We start from the raw sequence: 13,741 nt of genomic DNA, 5'->3' as shown, positions 1-13,741 counted from the left end.
TATTTATTTTTGAGAGAGAGACGGAGTGTGAGCAGGGGAGGGGCAGAGAGAGAGGAAGACATAGAATCCGAAGCAGGCTCCAGGCTCTGAGCTGTCAGCACAGAGCCCAATGCGGGGCTCAGATTCATGAGCCATGAGATCATGATCTGAGCTGAAGTTGGAGGCCCAGCAAACTGAGCCACCCAGATGCCCCTACCAAAAAGTTATAGTTTGGTAACTTTGGTCGAGGGGAGGAAAAGGAGAACAATTCAGAGTGAAGAAATGGTCTGGATAAAGACGCAGAGGTGAGAAGACACATTGCCAAGCCTGGTGGATAGCTAGAGAGCAAGGTGTTAAAGAGGGATGGTATTGTGGCTGGAGATATGCCTAAAAATGTAAGTTACTGCCGAGAAAAGGGCCAAAAAAGTACAGGGGATAACACATGAGGTTATAACAAGAGATCTAACTTAGTCTAGAGCATCAGGGAAGATTTCCAGGAGATGTCACATTAACTCAAGACGTCAACAACAAAGTTCCCTGTCTAGCAAAGGAAGATAGGGTCTTAACTCTTTGTTTATAAGGAAGAAGGAAAGATGATTCAGACTCAACTTTTGGTAACTGGATGAGAAGAGATGCACTTAACTGAGAGCAGAAGGGGAAACAGGAAAATGTGTGTGTGTGTGTGTGTGTGTGTGCATAAGGGAGAAGCTATGAAATAGAGATTTGCTGAATTTGAGTGTCACTGAGATGGACTGGAACTGGGGAGATTTCAGAACTAGAAAGTTAGATTCAGGTGTCATAACCTTTTAGGTACGTGTTCACCAATCCTTGTGTTAGAGAAATCAAGAGATGGTGAGATGGAAACTCTAGACGAGGGGGAGGAAAGAAGCTAAGTGACAAAGACTATCTTACAATTAGGAAGAGATCTCACTGAAGGATACTATGAAAGACAAAAAGAGAAGTTTTAAGAAAGATGAATTCTCAAGTCAAGTGAGAGGAAGGCTGAAGGAGAAATCATTGAATGTTGAAGTTAGGTTATGCGTGAGCCAGAGGAGTTTGGGGAGATGGTAGTAACACAGGTGAGATCTCAGCGGGTCAATGGTCAGAAAAGGACATCGACAGGCTATTCTTAAAGAACTCTGGTGGAAAACGGGAGGATTGAGAGGAGGTGGTGATCTGAAGCTGTGGGATGAGCAGCATAGGAAGATGTCAACGAAGAATGTGCAAACATCCCAGGATAAAAGCGGGGGTGGCGGAGAGTGGAGGCAGCTTGAAGGAGATTCTCGAGTAGAGGAAAGAAGTTCCTGAAACGATCAGAAGAGGTTAGCCTTATAAAGGAACAAAAATGCTTTCTTCTCTGAAAAGGAATGAATGTGAAAAATGAGGAAGAGAACATTCTGGGAGCTCTGCCTTTGCTCAGAGAGGTAGGAAGCTGTGTGACTTGCTGAAAGTTGGGGAATTGAGGCAAAAAGCCTTCTTCAGCTTCTGCCAGTTTTAAGAATGAATATGGACCCAAAGCCAGAATTTAACTTCAGGAAATAACCTCTTTACCATTCTCAGGTATTAGGTATCTCAATGACGGCTTTCTCCTGCCACCAACACTGGCTCTATCACCTAGATAACAGGTCAGCAAAATTTTCCCGTAGAGGGCTACATAGTAAAAACTTGGGGCTTTGTGGTGCACATCTCTTTTTATTTGGTTAACATCTCTTAAAAGACGTAAAAACCATTCTTAGCTGGCTAGTTGCTCACATAAAGGTGGATTCTGCCCACGGGCTGTAGTTGACCAACCCTGATCCAGATTATTAGCATCCTAAAACCTAGCTGTGGTTTTATGGCTGTTAAAAAGAAAGTACGCCAGTAATAGAAGTTGAAATTTGTAGATTTTCTGGCGATGGTTAACCTAAAAGGCTTCCTTTCCAACGCTATACCTGATTCTCCTCCTGAGTTATGCCAAGGACTTGGATTACATTTTGCGCTTGATCAAACTAGAAAGAGGATTGGTCAGTTACCTCGATTCCCACCGACTGGTTGTTCAAATCCACAGGAGGGAGGACTGGCTGCGGTCTGTTGATCAGCCACAGGAAGATGGCAGTTCCTAAGGTCAGGATGCAGATGAGTGCCGGAGTTGGAAGTGGAGAAAACAAGAAGTTAAAGATAAAAAGCATCTTCGTGAATAGCAGCAGGAAATTCAGGCCTTAAAAAAAAAAAAAAAGAAAAGAAAGGAGAAAGAAAAAGTTAGAGGAAATGGCCATATATATATTTTTTTACTCGATAGTCGCGTTTACAAAAGGACGCACGCACATACACGCATGCACTCGCTCACTAACCCTCCAACAAACCAGGGTTGGACCTCTCTCGGGACAGAATTTCTCTTACTGTTTACTTTAGCAAAGTTGAAAATAATACAGTGCATTCTCTACCCGCCCCCCACCCCTCCTGGCCACAACTTGAATGTCCTCCCACAAGGCAGAAAGGATTAAAGGAAACAGGTTAATCATTTCCTAGACAATTTTGCAAAATGATTGCCTTTTTGTTTTTTGGCCCAACAGGGCCTAGAAGAGCCTTTCTGGATCCAAACTAAGCTGGTTGTCAGAGGAGGGCACTCTGGAGAGCTTCTCCTGACCAGTCAGACCAAGGGTCAGGAAGGACTCTTCTGGCTGGATTTTTCTAGTATAAAACAAACAGAACAGGGAACCTCTGTAGAGGTGATAGAGCAGATTTTAAAAATCAAGCTTTCTGCATGAATGACATTTCCTGCTGACCAGCTACACCTTGCTCATTGCTTTCTTTCTTGAAGCATCGGGAGAGTCTCAGGGATCAACAGCATTTCAGCTTGCTGTGTCCAATGCCCTTTCCTCCAGGGAGGCTTGGAGAAACCATTTTTACTGGAGTCAATGTCAGCCAGGTACATGGAAAGGGTGCTGGAAAATGCACCTGATGCATGGTAGCAAGTGAGCACTGAAAATTGAGGCCAGGAGGAGATCTCAAGGAACTGAAAGCAGCAAAGCTTTTTCCCCAACCCAGCTTTTCTTGTAGCTTCTAGCGATGTCTGGCTTCAAACTGCTCTAGTAGAAGGAGCTAGTGTTTGGGCAAGTCCTAGGAATTTACTCTGGCTAAGGCCATCTCTTCCATCTCTTGCCTCACAGTTTTCAGACTGGATTGTTTGCGAAAATCATGGAATTTAATCCAACCAATGTCATGACATAGCATTTTACAGATAAGCAAATAGGAGCTCCCAAGGGTAAAGTGACTTGTCCAAGTTCACTCAGCATTTCCTGCTGCCGCTTCCCCATAAAAATCTGCAAAACCCCTCTTTCATCCCGAGTCTAGCTTTGGAGTTCAAAGAGACTGAATCTGGCTGGAACCGTAGAGGTGACGGCAAAGGAACATCTGGGTGTTCTCAAGAACACAAATTCTGAATTGCCTTTACTGTCACCTCTAAGATTCAACGGATAAAGAAGATGTGGTTTATATATACAATGGAATACTACTTGGCAATGAGAAAGAATGAAATCGTGCCATTGCAGCAACGTGGATGGAACTAGAAGGTATCATGCTGAGTGAAATAAGTCCGTCAGAGAAGGACAGATATCATATGTTTTCACTCCTATGTGGATCTTGAGAATCTTAACAGAAGACCAGGGGGAAGGGAAAGGGAAAAAATAGTTACAAACAGAGAGGGAGGCAAACCATGAAAGACTCTTAAATACAGAGAACAAACTGAGGGTTGACGGGGGGGGGGGGTGGAAGAGAGGGGAAAGTGGGTGATGGGTATTGAGGAGGGTACTTGTTGGGATGAGCACTGGGTGTTGTATGTAAGCCAATTTGACAATAAATTCTATTAAAAAAAAAGAGTTTACTGCAGGGCCCTATGGAATAGTATCTCAGAGATGAGACCAAACATTCCCACTTTAAAATTGAGAGAACAAAGCAAGCCTGAGAGAACAAGTTTTATCAGATAAAGATCATAGTTGCCCTGAGAACTCTGAGAACTTTGGGGCTGCTGCCATTAGCTGGCATCTAGAACTTTCTCCCTCCACCCCAGCAAAGGCGAACCGAGCTCAGGAATTGTGTGTGAGAGCAGGCATGGTCACAAGAATGCTTCAGCCGTCTTAGCATTTTTCTGCTCCCTGATTGGCTATTACCTGAATTTGGAGCCATTTTATGGAGGAAAACTGACCTTCCAGAGACTGGGATGACTGTCCCCAACTCCTTGGTGTCTTCCACATTGTGTTTAGGGGAAGAAAAAGACGACAAAACAAAAACAAAGGCAAGGCCCCACAGGTGCTAGGTCACATAAGGACTGGTGGTGCTACCTACTGTGACCGCCTGCCAGGATTGTGAGAGCTGGGATTTTTAGAATCCAGCCTGTCCTGGACTTGTGAAGTGGCACTTGGGGCGACAGAATGTGTTCAAGAGCCAGCCACCCCAGGCGGGGAGGCGGGGCCGCCCCAGGGAAAATTATGAAATTGACAAAGCAGGTAGCAGAGCTGAAGTGAGGAGAGACCTGCTCTGTGCTCACCCATCCTGCCACCGCCAGCCCGGTTCCTGAGCTTGGGGACACTGCCACAAGCCTAGTATCTTCTGATCTGGGATTCTCTCCTCTGTCCTAATCTCACCTTCAAATTAAGAGATTCTTACCTTCACTCTCCTTCTCACCTATGAGAACAGCCTGTCACACTGAGGACTTTTGCTCCCTTCTTGCAGATGGCAGGTTTACATTTTAACAAGCGATTTTGCAAACTTTGTCTTCAAAAGAAGGAAGGGCTAGAGGTGAAATTTCTGTGGCAGGTGGCAGCCAAGGATTCGGGGAGGAGAGTGGTCGAAGAGTTGGGCAGATAGCACAGAGAGAGGCAAGGAGAGAGACAGAACCTGTGACCAGAGCAAAGTCAGCACCTGCTGTCGACCCGGGCTGGTTGTTACCACACGGTAATGTGAACCCACAATCACAAGATCATCAGATTTTGTTTTCCCTAGATAACCTAGCACACTGGATTTTTATGAATCCTCAGTTTTAACTCAGTAAAGAGTCTGAGTTACTCTCTCCTCAGTAAGAGTCTGGTATGGGATGAACAAAAAGACGTCTGGATTAATCTGGACCATGGTCTGTCAATTCTTTAGCCTTCCTTTCAGACATACTGAAGTTATGCAGCCCACAGATGTGATGAGACTGGCCACTTGGATACAAACAAGGGAGATACTTATGAAAGCCAAGCCCACAGCTTCAGGAGAATGAAGTACCTTGCTTGCATTGGCAAGGGATTTTATTTGCAGAAGACACTGAGAGATATATCTGTTTGTCAAGTGAAATAGCTTACTCACTTTGTTTGCTATTGTAAATCAGATATTGAACTCAAATAGGACATGTGCAGAATATCAGACATCTCCTCTCTGCCTCTCCACATTGTTAGAAGTTTATTTATTTTGAGAGCGGTGGGGGGGGGGGGTGAGGAGCAGAAAGAGAGGGAGGCAGAGAATCCCAAGCAGGCTTCATGCTGTCAGCCCCTCACAAACTGAACTGTGAGATCATGACCTGAGCTGAAACCAAGAGTCGGACGCTTAACTGACTAAACCACCCAGGCACCCAGCCGTTTTAAAATGTACAATTCAGCAGCATTTAGTACATTCATGACGTTGTACAACCATTACGTCTAGTTAGGTCCAAAACATTTTCATCATGCAAAAAAAAAAAAAAAAAAAAAGCCCAAGTGCCCCTTAAGCAGTTAGTCCCCCTCTCCCCTTCCTCCTCAGCCCCTGGAAACCACTGATGTACTTTGTTTCTATGGACTTACAAATTCTTAATATTTCATATAAATGAATCATGTATATGGGACTCTCTGTGTCTGACATTTCTCACTCAGCATATTTACAAGGTTTATCCACGTTATAGCATATATTAATACTTCACTTCTTACGGCTGAATAACATTCCATTGTGTAGACAGACATTTTACGGATTCATTCATCAGCTGGTAGATATCGGGGTTGTTCCTACATCTTGGCAATGGTGACCAGTGCTATGAACATTTGTATGCAGATTTTGCTTGAATACCTATTTTCAGTTCTTTATGGTAAATTTCTAGAAATGGAATTACTGGGTCACATGGTAATTTTACATTTAAACCTTTTGAAGAACCACCAAGATGTCTTCCACAATGGCTGTGCCATTTTACATTCCAAACAGCAATAGACAGTTCTGATTTCTTTGTATCCTCACCAACACTTACTATTTTCTGGGGGGTTTTGATAATAGCCATCTCACTAGGTATGAAATACCATTTCCCTAATGACTAATGACGTTGAACATCTTTTCATATGCTTGTGGACTATTTGTATTTCTTCTGTGAAGAAAGATCTATTACAGTCCTTCGCTCATTTTTAAATTGGGTGGTTTGGGGGCGCCTGGGTGGCACAGTCGGTTAAGCGTCCGACTTCAGCCAGGTCACGATCTCACGGTCCGTGAGTTCGAGCCCCGCGTCGGGCTCTGGGCTGATGGCTCAGAGCCTGGAGCCTGTTTCCGATTCTGTGTCTCCCTCTCTCTCTGCCCCTCCCCCGTTCATGCTCTGTCTCTCTCTCTGTCCCAAAAATAAATAAACATTGAAAAAAAAATTTTTTTAATTGGGTGGTTTGTCTTTTTGTTGTTGAGTTGTAAGAGTGCTTTACATATTCTGGATACTAGACCCTTATCAGATATATGATTTGCCAATAATTTCTCCCTTTCTTTCTTTCTTTCTTTCTTTCTTTCTTTCTTTCTTTCTTTCTTTCTTTCTTTCTTTCTTTCTTTCTTTTTTTAAGTAGGCTCTAAGCCCAGTGTGGGCCTTAACTCGTGACCCTGAGATTGAGTCAGATGCTCTAGCAACTGAGCGACCCAGGTTCCCCTGCTCCCATTCAGTAGTCTGGATAGCCTTCTTAAGACATACACATATTTTTAACCTTATGATGCTAGTGCCAGAGAGGATTTGCAACTATATCACGTAACTCTCTCATTGTTCAGTTGGGAGAAGCTGAGAGCCCAAGAGATGGTAAAACCTTTGGGCTACACCACTACTGAACTGGGAAGCTCTGGTTATCATCCCAACCTTTAGAATGAATCCATTACAATTTCCAGATACGTTCAAGTAAATGAGGAGAAAATCTACTGTCTCTTTTGTCACGTGTCCTTTGTCACTCAAATTACAATTCTGGTTCACTCATTCCGTGGAACCCTCCACAAGGAGTTGATGTGGCGGCATTTCCTTCTCTCTTTATATCACTATTTGGGAAGGAATGGAGGAGGGGAAAGTGTGACGGTGGCAAAGAGGAAAGAGAGCTGTGTTACACCGTACGTAGGAGTGCCTGTTCCAGGTCATCTACAGATTGTTGAGCAAGCCATACTACACATTAAAATGGTTAGGATGGCCCCAGGTGGAAAGCTTCCTTCACTTTTTGACGTGGTGATAGTGACATGCTGTAGTCCCTTACACCAGCATGTCCATTTGTCCCCAGTCCTCCCCTTGGCTCCCTCCAGGGTCTTCCCTCCTCTGTGGTATGAAGTCACTCGTCTCCTGGCTCCTGACACATTTAGTTCCCAAGCTAGCTGAAGGATACCTTCCACCTTTATACCTGCTTGCAAGCTCCCAGGACCGGCCCCCGTGTCTAGGTTATGACTACCCCATATTCAGCTCAGAGTTTTGCTCCTTTGAGGGTTTGGGCCACCATTTCTTCATGAAGTCTCATTTTCTGTGAATGAAGTCCCCAAATGGACCCGTCTACTATTCTAGTTTTTGGTCAATTATGTTTATTGCCATGAAGCTTTCGGGTTATCTTCGACTTACAAATATTGTTTTGTAGTCCCTTTTCTTTGAAAGATCTTATTTTTCCTACATGAATTCGGGTTTCCACCCATATGTCAATTCCCTTTAAGCTTCTGTATTTGCTCTTCCCTTTGCCTGAAACACTATTCCCCGGATCTGAAACAGTGTGTAATACTTACAGGCTGGGCCTCAACTCAAATGTCACCTCCTCCGAGACTTACTCTCTCTGACCACCCTACTTAATATTGCCTTTTCCACTCCAGTCACTACCACAGAACCTTGCTTTCTCTTCTCCATGATACTGTTCACTATCTGAAATAGTCCTAGTCCCTTATCATCCGCTGTTCCTACTGAACTGATGTTCTAACTAGAACAGAGATTTTTGCTTTGTGCACTATTGTATCTCCAATGCCTCCACCATTTCTGGCACATAGTTAGCTTTTGATGAGTGGTTCTTGAATAAATGGCCAGTTTTCTGGTTTAGAACTGTCTGCTTTAAATCCTCTGTTAGGCCACGTTTCCCTTCCTAAAACTCAAACTCCCAAATCTTAGATCATCAAAAGTCACTCTGGCCAATATTGAGATAGGTACTCCCATATCAGTATTTGGCACAGTATTGGGTTACGAATGGTAGGGGGTGACAAGGAGGCATTTCTAACACATACCCAGGACTACTCAGGATGAGTATATACCTCTGAGCTTGAAAGACTCTACAAGATGAATCTTATCAAATGATGTCATCTACAGTAGTAAGTGAGCAGGAAATCCAGCCTAGAAAAAATAATTGTGTCAAAGAACAATAAGGCCAATTATCTTTGCTTTTAGGCCTGAAGAACTAACTATTTTCTGAGGGGTAACGAGATATAAATTGCAATCATAAGCTTTTGGGGAAAAAAAAATCTACCTTCTAGAATAGTATACTAATTTGGATTTAATTGGTTTCTCTGTTCCCCTACATGTATGGACTCATTTTGTGGTGATAGAGAGCTCATTAAAAGGGAGACCAGAGTCCCCAGGTTCTTATTCCCAATTAGTTAACACATTCTTCTGCACTGAATCACTTAGTTTCTTCTAGGGACTAGGTCACAAGCCTTTACGACTCATAATGACTCCAGAGGGGCCTGTGTGTTATTTAGGAGGCTGTATATGAAAGTTATGCTTTCTTAGTTGGGCTTTAAATCACCTGCCCAGGCTCCATTGTTAGTTTCCCTAAATCCCTGCCTCCCCCTCCAATGTAAGAAGCTTCCACCTCAGTTCTTAACCACATAGTTAATATTTCTAGACAAATTCCAAAGTAATGGCAAAAGGTCAACAGAGCATTACAAACAAACAAATAGCTTCATGAAAATAACTTTTCCTTAATATGCAGTGAACATGAAGCAGATGTGCATTCTATTTCAAGACCCTTCACTCAGTATCTTCAGAGGTCTGGAGCTAAGGGTTTTCCACCTTTTCTTACACCAGTTTACTCTTCTGCATCAAATATAGTTTTCTGCTTTTGAGAAATAAAAGATATGATACTGTTTCTTAAAACTTAAACAGTCAGAAAACCCTGATATTGGAAAAGCATTGACTTCAAAAGAGGTCAATCTCAGCTACTCATACTATTTAAAATGATGTAAAGGTCAGAAGGGCCAACATTCGGTTATATCTGAGATAAAATTTGTTGTCATATTTCCCAATTAAAAAAAAAAAACAGCTGGGAGGGGAGTCCTAAAAACTCTCTAAGGAAATAAGAGGCAATTAGAAGCCATGAAATAATTCAACAACGTGGCTAGTTACCAAATTGGTAGCTAGATACTCAATAGCTTTCCTTTATTTCATGCAAATAGCTGATTCAAAAGTAATGGGGGAAAAGTCATTCACAATAGCATATATGAGTAAATGTGTAGGGGCGCCTGGGTGGCTCAGTCGGTTAAGCGTCCAACTTCGGCTGAGGTCATGATCTTGTGGTCCATGGGTTTAAGCCCTGCGTTGGGCTCCTTGCTAACAGCTCAGACCCTGGAGCCTGCTTCAGATTCTATGTCTCCCTTTCTCTCTGCCCCTTCTCCACTCACCATCTCTCTCTTTCTCTCTCTTAAAAATAAACATTTTTTAAAAAGAATAAATGTGTAAAGTCTCTGTTTAAAAAGTTTAGATCTGAGGGACATAAGAAAGGCTTGAAAACTGGAAACGCATGCTTGAGATAGTCAAGAGGACCCCGTATCCCTAAATGTATCTATACATTTAATGTAACTTTAATAGGAACCAACAGAATTACTTGGGAAATGAAAAGTTGATTCTAAAGTTCACCCAGAGGGGTGCCTGGGTGGCTCAGTCTGTTAAGCCTCCCACTTTGGCTCAGGTCATGATCTCATGGTTCATGAGTTCGAGTCCCGTAGCAGGCTCTGTGCTGACAGTTCAGAGCCTAAAGCCTCCTTTGGATTCTGTGCCTCCCTCTCTCTCTGCTCCTCCCCAACTCATACTCTGTCTCTCGCTCTCAAAATTAACATTTAAAAAAATTAAAAAAAATAAAGTCCACCCAGAAAAATAAAGCTTATTAATAAAAGTCAGAAATTTTTCTTTTAGAGTTTATTTATTTAATTTGAGAACAGACAAGCACTAGCAGAGGTAGGGCAGAGAGAGGCCGACGGAGATCCCAAGCAGGCTCCACACTGCCAGCACGGAGCTTGATGCCCGGCTCAAACCCACCAACTATGGGATCATGACCTGACCCAAAATCAAGAGTCAGAGGCTCAACCGACTGAATCACCCAGGTGCCCCAAGAATCAGAAAAGTTTTGAAAACCAACAGGAATTGGGGCTGGGGGGGACCAGAGAGTTCAACATTACCACACTTGCTTCTGATAGAGCTAGAGAAGTTTTCTATTGATCATGAATACACGAAACTCTGAACAAAATGATCCTGAAACTCCCAGGGGATATATTCACATATACTAAATTGCATTTCAAATAAAGATAGATTTTTTTTTTCACTTAAAAGTATCAAGACAACTGGCTAGCCATTCAGAGAAAAGACATCAAGCTGATCACTGTCTTACCCCCCCAACAAAAATTAGCTCAAGATGGATCAAAGACTTAAATATGAAACAATGACAACCGTAAGAGTATTTGGGGATAAAAAGTATGAGAGAATGTTTTCTTTTTATAATTCTGGTAGGAGGAAGACTTGAGATAGACACAAAGCCTAGAAGCTGTAAATGAAAATGTTGGCAAGCTTACATAAAATTTTTAAAAATATTTGCCTTGCAGGAAAGATACCAGAGACAAAGATAAACTGGGAAAAGTATCAAATACTTTGCCTATCTAAAGAGCTCATTTCCTCAATAAGGAATGCTTAGAAGTCAACAAAAAACAAAACACAACAAACACAATAAAACACAAAGCAAAGGTCACAACCAGAATGTTCACAGCAAAACATTATTTATGAGAAAGACATTCATCTTCGCTTATCATTTAATAAATGCAAATTTAAATGAAATGTCTTTTCCCCCACCCATAAGAGTAGCAAAGATGAAATAGTGTAAAATGCACTGTTAGGGAAACGTAAATTAGGTGCAGTCTCCTTAAAGACGTGCTCAGTGCCTTCTAACACAATTTAAAACTTGTGCCCTTTGAACTAATGACCCTACTAGTGACTCATCCTGTAGAAAGACATCACTTCTATAAAATGTATTACAAATGGCTGTTCAAGGTACTGGTTAGGAATGTGGTCTCCTACCCTAGATAACCTCTGTGTGGTTTCTTCAAAAAAAAAAATTTTTTTTTTAATCTTTATTTTTGACAGAGAGACAGACAGAGACAGAGTGCGAACTGGGGAGGGGCAGAGAGAGACAGAGAGGGAGACACAGAATCTGAAGCAGACTCTGGGCTCTGGGCTGTCAGCACAGAGCCTGACACGGGGCTCGAACTCACAAACAGCAAGATCATGACCCCAGCTGAAGTTGGATGCTCAACGGACTGAGCCACCCAGGTGGCCCTGTGTGGTTTCTCATCTGTACAATGGCAATGAAAATATCTTCTTCGTGATTAAAGGAGTTAATGTACCTGTAAAGTACTTAGAACAGTGCCTGGTGTATAGAATCAAGTATCAGCTATTCTGTTCACTATTGTTACATCTACAGGATTTTTTTTTTTTTTTTTTTTTTTTTTTTTTTTTTTTTTATAATGCAGGAGACCAGGAAAGCCTACCTTGATAGGAGAGCAACCAAATAAATCGGAGCACTGTTACACAGTGTGCTCTGGGCAGGTATTATAAAGAATAAAGCAGATCTGTATGTACTGATGTGGAAAAGGCTCTATGACACATTACTGAGTAGAAAGAAAAAAAAAATCCACACTTGGACAAATGCCTATGTGTTTGTGTTTCTGAAAGTATATTTCTCATATGAAAAGATGTATGGAAGAAGAGGAATCATGAGTGGATTTTCCCTGAAAATTTCAAGTATTAATTCAGCCAAGAGATATTTAAGGGCTTGACTGTATATTGGTGTCATTCCAGGTGCTGGGGACATGGCCGTGAAAACCCTGTCCCTGTGGGGTTGTATTTTCTCGGGGAGTTTGACAAGTCTGACCAATGACTAGATTGCATAGTATATGGAATTAAAAAAAAATAGAATCAGGGAAGCGGATTGTGGACAGCAGGGGTTAAGTTTTCAAGCAAGTCTCATCAAGAAGGTAACTTGAGAGTAGGTGCTGTTTAACGTGAAATACGCGTGCTTTACTGCTTTAAAAAAGACGAGCAAAAACCCAAGAACAAACAAGAGCTCCAAATGACCCCACCTCGGCCTGAGGCAGCTGATCGAGAAAGTTCCACCACCTCGGTTGTTGACATTTCATGTGCATGTGCCTGAGAACGTGGCCTCAGCTTCATTTCTGCAAGTGCAGCCTTCCCACCACCAAAGCCACACTGAACGCGGCCGTTCTGAGCGCTCGCGTTGTGTGCAATCCTCTTAGCCACAGAGTGAGCTGGTTCGGACAGCAGCGCTGGGGGTGGAAACGTTTTTCATCCATTTCTTTAGCAGATAAAGAGAGCAAAGGTGAAGTTTGAGTCACAGGGCCAAAAGGGGCCCTGAAAGGGCACCTTTCAACATTCACTGCAAGGAGCCGAGGAGAGGCTGGCGTAAGATCCTGACCTAGGAGATGGCAGTTGACTTTCCAGCCAGTCACCGCTGCCCAGGTGCTCAGGCCACCACTCGCGCCAGCCTTCTCCAGCAAGCAGTTCCAGGTCACCAGACACAGACCGCTCTCTCCATCTGGGGCCTGGCACCCAGTGTGCTCGGAGGCACACACACCAGGCGATGTCCCCAGGCAGACGGCAGAGTGCCGCCTCCTCTCCACGGGGTCAGGCAGGACCGACCAGGGAGACTGTATTCCCAAAAGGGGACCCCTATGAAGTCCCGGGGGGTGACTGAGCGGTCATTTCCACAGCATGGAAATATTCTGTGAGTGTTTAATTAAAACAGGAAAGCGATATCAAGGTCACACGCCTTGCCCTTCCCCGCCCAAATGCTAGGCCATAGCCAACAACTCCAATTTGTAAGGCAGCTGGCAGGGAGAGGGGGAGGGTTAGGCTTGAAATGGTTTTCCTGGCCTGCGAGCAAGCACGCTATAAATAAATCAGGATGTTTTTAATGCATATCCATGGGTAATATCTTTGCTGCTGAATCACACAGGGAAAGCTCCAGGAACCAGAGCTCAGGAGGCTTGTACGAATCGGAGGCGGCTCCGTTCTATCCTGAGGTTTGGGCCTCGGGAAAGCTTCCTGTGACTCAGTGGACGCCTTGGCTGTGAGTGTTCCCAGGCAGTAGCTGTCTGAGCCTTCAGGGTCTACTACGCCCTGCACAGAGCCTGAGGTCCAGCAGGAACCCTCTAGGTCCCAGCGAGTCACTTGTTCCTTTTGCTTACCAATGGCACAAGTTCAGAGGAGAGAATGAGGGAGGAACATCTGTTGAAGGAAACAGGTTGC

The 13,741-nt window shown here is 43.4% G+C and overlaps 1 protein-coding gene across 6 annotated transcripts in view; it reads right to left on the bottom strand.

The window, feature by feature from the left end:
- ACSL5 (acyl-CoA synthetase long chain family member 5) overlaps positions 1-13,741 on the bottom strand; it is a 44,005-nt gene that overhangs the window by 21,232 nt on the left and 9,032 nt on the right. For 5 of the 6 annotated variants that reach the window (XM_045040673.1, XM_045040674.1, XM_045040676.1 and 2 more), the window contains one exon: positions 1,992-2,176. In XM_045040673.1, the coding sequence (XP_044896608.1) occupies positions 1,992-2,147 (156 nt within the window). In that variant the 5' untranslated portion in view covers positions 2,148-2,176. Of the gene's footprint in view, positions 1-1,991; positions 2,177-2,309; positions 2,426-13,741 lie in introns of those variants that run through there. The other variant, XM_045040675.1, reaches the window with a different exon arrangement.

The sequence above is a fragment of the Felis catus genome, chromosome D2, assembly GCF_018350175.1.
Source record: "Felis catus isolate Fca126 chromosome D2, F.catus_Fca126_mat1.0, whole genome shotgun sequence".
Taxonomy (NCBI): domain Eukaryota; kingdom Metazoa; phylum Chordata; class Mammalia; order Carnivora; family Felidae; genus Felis; species Felis catus.
Note: the sequence above shows the minus strand (reverse complement) of the source record. Positions and strands in the feature narration are given on the sequence as shown.